General features: G+C 34.5%; 1 protein-coding gene across 1 annotated transcript; it reads left to right on the top strand.

The window, feature by feature from the left end:
• The first annotated feature begins 4,901 nt into the window (after positions 1-4,901).
• On the top strand, positions 4,902-5,560 carry LOC127073309 (flowering-promoting factor 1). Its single transcript, XM_051014457.1, has one exon. The coding sequence runs from the start codon at positions 5,081-5,083 to the stop codon at positions 5,405-5,407; it is 327 nt and encodes a 108-aa protein (XP_050870414.1). The 5' UTR covers positions 4,902-5,080; the 3' UTR covers positions 5,408-5,560.
• The last annotated feature ends 938 nt before the right edge of the window (positions 5,561-6,498 follow it).

Genomic DNA, 6,498 nt, shown 5'->3' with positions numbered 1-6,498 from the left:
AGGAAGGAAGGTTCTTCTTTGGCGCGCTCGAAGTAGACGCCAAAAGTAGACACCACCTCATCGGTAAGCTCTAACGCCTCCTTGGGAAGGAGGGGGCGTCTAGGGATTCATGCAAGTACTTTTCCTGACTGGATATCTCTTCATCCTTGGCCTTCACGTCCACCATATTCTTCACCCACTTCTCCTTGTTTTTTTTAAGAATCTTCAGCAGCCTCTGGCTCTTATCATAGGCGTCCATATACTTCTAGAGCTTTGCCTCTAGCTCTTTCTCAACCTTATCTTCCATCTATTGGTCGACATCCTGCATCATTAGAGCCCTCAACAGAATATTATAATTCATGCTTACAGTGGCAGGGGTTGATTTAGAGCGGAGAGCCTGGTAGTCAGCAGGAAACTCCTCGGAGAAAGGAAGGTGGGAACTCTTGAATCAGAGAGCGTTAAAACTGACGTCACTCCACAAAGTAGTAGGAGGTGGCGTAGATGATATCATCAACGGGGAAGAACTCTCCTATAACCTCTGATCCATCGTGCTGGGTGAACATGGAGTTGTGTCTTCGACTTTCCTCTACTGTCCTTTGACACTAAAGCCCTCTAGGTGACTCTAGGGGCTATCAATCTTCACACAGACATCCTGGATCTTCTCTCGTTTTCTTCTTCTCTCCTCAACGATTCACCATATGATCTGTAAAATAATGCATAGAGGTCAGAGATGTTGTCTAAAAAATACCTACAGGAGAAAAAGAAAAGGCATGCTGAATTTACATAAGTAAACAACGAGTTTGTCTCTTCCCTCTAACCATGGCTTAACTACTATATGTGTCTATAACTTTAAACTTCCACAACAGGCGAACCATCCTCACCTCCCAAAGAGTAAGGTACTATTTATCATCTTGCATGATCTCCACAAGATCATTCGTCTAGGATATATGAAAGAGAATTCGCCATCATCCCCTAACATGCCGAAGGAATCCTCTCGCCCCCTCACACAGACAAACTTGTCCTTCCAATATTTGTAGTGATTGGAGTGGGACATAAAAAAGGGCCTTCCTCAGCAGACGCCTTAGGACACCCATCTACCTTTTGACGGTTTGGTGGTGTAAAAAGAGAAAAAGGCTCCCACTGTTGGAGTAACATCGAGGTCCTCACAACCACCATCTCGAAGGCTCTAATATAACCCCAATTATTAGGGAATATCTGGTAGGGTGCGACATTGAGAAATCCTAAAACATCCATAGAAAAAGGGGAAAGGGGAAAAATAATCCCCATATCCTAATAAAAAGGAGGTAGGAGTAAAATTATGGAGAAGGAGGATCGGAGGAGACGAGTGTGGTCACCCTTTTCAACGGCGAACAAGCCTCAAGAATAGCTCCGTCTTCAAATTCTGAAGAAGAAACCTCCACTTCTGATTGAAAATGAAGGACCTGTTCGACAAAAGTTTATTGAGGTCTAGTATCTTCGACGTCCTTGGACAAGATAAAGTGGGTAACCATTATCTTTTTTTCCTGGGAAAACAGTAAGAGAAAAAGAAATACCACCATCGTTGCAATTTTCAAAGGGGGCAACTATTATCCATACAACCTACAACCATATGCTAATCTAAGCCATATTTCAAATGTTTCTTCATAGACCCTACTCACTACAGGAAAAAGTGAAAGAAAGATAAATTCATACCTGAAAGAAGGTTGTAAACAAGGAATCAGGGGATATGAGGAGATGGGTAGTTCAGATGAGCTTCTATAAGTATGGAGAAAAGTGGATCAAATGAGATGGAAGGAGAAAGCTTTTATAGGGAGTCAGAACCACAAGGGACCCTTTAGACTCCCCCATAATTTTGAAACACTCAGCACGTCTTCGAAACGTGCCACTAGCGTTTAAGTTCTTGAAAATCAGGCCATTAATGCTTATATTAAATGAAAGTAAGTGTGACCATCTGAATGATTGATTGACATTCCTAGCTGATATTTTTAGCTAATTAGGAGACATCTGGCAAGAGGAGATGAGGCATCCCTTAATATAGGGCTTATGCAAATGGAAGAGATCACCTTCAACTGAGGGACTCATCCCAAGCTAATGGGCGCCTAAATTTAGAAAGGTTTCCTTCAGCTAAGAGACTCGCTCCAACCGGAGGAACTCGCCTCTCATTAGAAATGTCGCTTTCAGTTGAGGAACTCACTCCAAGTTGAGGTACCTCGCTAATGAAAGAATCCTTGAAAATACTTCACCTTTTACAAAACCCTCGTGCTTGAGGGATTGTTTAGTGTTGTATTTGTAAGGGTCCCAAATAAGAACAACTCTTGAGTCCCCGTCTAGAGTGATGTCGCACGGGCGACATCCCTAAAGAGCATGGGGGGCTCGCCTTTGGAACATGTGATATGTACAATATCATTATCTCTCATTCGTTATGTGGGAATGAGTCACACCACGGCTCCCTGAGAAATAGGTGGTCAACTGTCTCTCTTAATAAGGGGAGTTGTTATTGTCCCTAGGGGTTTCCTAAATCCTAGGCTCAAAAGGTCTCTATAAATACTTCTCCTACAAGGGGAGAGGGACAAATCCTAATTCATTCGCTTATACCTAAGCACCAAACACATATACAAAGTCTCTCACCTCACGTGAACATGTCCTCTAAACCACAATAAACATCACCATACAAAGCTTCTCGCGCCGTGAGCAAGCTCTAACTACCACAAATTATTATATACCTATTAAGACATCTAAATATTCTCACCCTTATAGTGATATTATGTACACCTTTATACTTCTTCATGTTTCTCTTCACTTCTAGCTTCATATTAATAAACTGAAAGCTACTAATTTGAGTTGTCAAAATTAGTCAAGAAGAAAAATTCTTTTTTTTTTTATTTTGAGGAATAAATAGTTTGCATGGACAGATTGGGAAATAAAACAAAAAGAAAAATGCTTGGAATTAAAGCCTCCTCCAATACAAACTCTTCTACATGTTATGTGTAATGCAAATCACCAATATTATTTCTACACCAACGACCCTAATTAATTCAAAAGCCATTCCTTTTATATTTGGTCCCCACCCCCACTCCTCACTTTATGCAATACGCACAGATCCTTCTTTCTAAAGTTTCTATTTACAATAAAGAAATTTATTCCATAATAACCATACATGTGCTAATTATATTTCTTCACTCCCCTTCTCATATTTTTCATTCCATTACCACTTTATCACACAATTTTATAAATAGCTCCTTTCCTTTCTGGCCAATTAAATCCTTTACGTGATACTCTTTGGTAAGATGCTGTCATGCACACAACTATATATATATATATATATATATATATATATATATATATATGGACAGACTTTATTATATTTTTTGGAGTGTTTCTAGAAGAACTATTTCTCTGCCAAACCAAAAGAACAGATTTTCTTTGAAGAGTCATTTGTTATTCTTGTTAGTTTTTATGTCAGAAAGTAGAGATCAACACCTAAGAGTATTTCATAAAGAGAAATGATATTCCTACACTAAACCATACACTACACCGTATTTTATTGTTCATCAATACGGTGAACAGTAAAATATTATAATAATAAAATATTATTTTATAAAAATATATAATTTTTTTTTATTTAAGAGTATCGTGTGATTAACCAATTTTATAACTTCATTAACCAATATTTAATATTTTATTAACCAACTTTATTTTACAACTAAAAATTATTTTTATATCTGGATGTTAATTAACCAATTTCATAACTTCGTTAACCAATATTTTACCTTTCATTAATCAATTTTATTTTAATATATGAATCACTATTCATGAACAGTGCATAGACACTGTTCACAGGGGTACTGTTCATGCGCACGTACTGTTCACATGGTACTGGTATTGTTCATGTACTGTTCACATCACTGTTCATGTACGGATTTACTATTCACGGCACTGTTCACCGTATTTGTGAACAGTGCATACGGTGTAGGTGTAACTTGTGGTGTACACATAGCAATGATGTTTCATAAAGTATCAAAGATCTATATTTATTTAGAGATCTTAAACTCGAATCTAATTTTCGAATTAAAAATTTGAAAAATATTTTGTTTTAATAAATTTTTATCATTAACTCGAATGCCTAAGTCACTTAATTATATATATATATATATATATATATATATATATATATATATATATATATATATATATATATATATATATATATATATATATATATATATATATATATATATATATATATATATATATATATATATATATATATATATATATATATGAGTTGAAATGGGAGAAACGAATGCAACTAACACATGTTTCTTCATTCTCATTCAAAATAGATAATTAAGATGTTCTTTCATTCTCATTTAAAATAGATAATTCTAATTTAGATGTTCCTTCGTTCTCATTTAAAATAGATAATTCTATTTTAATGCATCGTCCATCGTCCCGTTCACATTGTTGGTTGCAATATATCCCTTGACTATTCATATTAAAAATTATTATTAACTTTTCAAATTCATTCTAATTTTTATATCATTTTAATTCTCTCAGTGACTTTGAATAATGTTTGAATGTTTGAGCGATAATATTTCCAAATGCTCAATGCCCTTTTTTACTAATCAATAATCATGTCACTGTTTTAACGATATCCCTCAACTTGGAGTTGCTTAATAGACTTAAGATTTAGACTATTAAGAGATGCTTAATTTGGAGCTACAGATTTAGACTAAAGATTCCCCCAATTCGATAATGAGATATGAACCTCACCTATCCAAAACACACACACTAGTTGTCCAGAAAATGAATCTTAATTTAGTTTGTCTAGGACTTTTCCATGCGGGGTCCCACATTAGCTGGATTCACATAAAACATTATAATCTCCCATTCTTCCCCCATGTATATATAACGTTGATACGAGTATATAATCTAATAAAATAATTCACTTGTTAACCGATATCTCACCCTTACTTCTCACACCTCCACCATTATATATATCCTATTATATCCAAGCTAGCTAGTAAGTTTGCAAAAACACACACAAAAACAAGAACATATATCTTTCTTCTTAGTGTTTGTTTTGTGTATACATAAATTGATGTCAGGGGTTTGGGTATTTAAGAACGGGGTGGTGAGGCTAGTAGAGAATCCAGGAGGCGAGGGGGGTGAGAATAGTGGAAGGAGAAAAGTGCTTGTACACACCCCAACCAATGAAGTAATCACTTCCTATTCTATGCTGGAACGAAAACTAAGCTCTCTTGGTTGGGAACGCTACTACGATGACCCTGATCATCTGCTTCAGTTCCACAAACGCTCCACCGTGTACCTTATTTCTCTTCCAAAGGATTTCAACAAGCTGAAGCCCATGCACATGTATGACATTGTCGTTAAGAACAAGAACTATTTCCATGTTAGGGACATGTAGATGTTGAATCATATATATGTAGGTAATAATAATAAGGTAGGGTTTGGTTGGTGTGGTTGGTTGGTGAGGATATTGGTTTCTTTTACGTACGTCTGTGCTGTCCTGCTATAAATTTTACTCTCTCTGTAATCAAAATTGGGGTTTTTTTATTTATTTTATATTCGTCTACAAATGTTTGAATGTTTTTATTTTCATTACTGCCCTATTTAAACATGTGACTCTTTCTCAGAAATTTATACTCATCCATTTTTTTTACATATAGAGATAGAGAAAATGGATAATGCAGACAGATCATATATTTTGTTAGGTCAAATTAAAAATTTTAAATTATTATGTGATATGACTGAATGATATATTTCTATTAGATGAGAGTGTAAACATGATGGTTAATCTTATTAAATTCAGAGATATGCAGGTATAGAAATATTTTATAAAGAAATTTAATATAGTTGAAAATCCATAGAGAATCATATAAAAAGACACAAAAATTTCAAAAAAGAATTATATTTATGACGAGTGTATAGTTGTACGCCCGTTCTTGTTTATAGGCCTTGTAGGTTTTAGTTTATTGTTTTGAAGGTTGTCTAGTAGTTTACCTGCATAAAATTATCTGTTTAAAAAACTCTACATGTTTGAATTAAATTAGATTTAACTTTTTTTGTGAGTCCCATTAATGTTGTGAGTCAAATCAAATTTCTCTTCTAAAGGTTTTTTTAATGCTCACTTATCTCTATGAATCAATTATAAATTATGCCTACATCGATTCGAATGAATCAAATAATGATTTGGTTTGAATCAAATCAAATTGTAGAAAGTTCATAACTTTTTTTAGATAATCTCATCTGAATCGAATCAATATGCACGAGAATTGATTATTTATTCATACGAACTGATTCTTATTTCATTTGAATCGAATCAAAAAAAATTAAACATAATTTTGATTGGGTCAAATCAATCGAATATTTCACTTATGTAAACCGATTCAATTGACTATTTACATTATTCTTAGTATATTTTTGTATTCATGTGATACGTCTATATAAATCATTAAGACTCATTTCATTCCTCGCTCAAAAAATTTCAACAAACTT

This window comes from Lathyrus oleraceus, chromosome 4 (assembly GCF_024323335.1).
Source record: "Lathyrus oleraceus cultivar Zhongwan6 chromosome 4, CAAS_Psat_ZW6_1.0, whole genome shotgun sequence".
In the NCBI taxonomy this organism is placed as follows: domain Eukaryota; kingdom Viridiplantae; phylum Streptophyta; class Magnoliopsida; order Fabales; family Fabaceae; genus Lathyrus; species Lathyrus oleraceus.
Note: the sequence above shows the minus strand (reverse complement) of the source record. Positions and strands in the feature narration are given on the sequence as shown.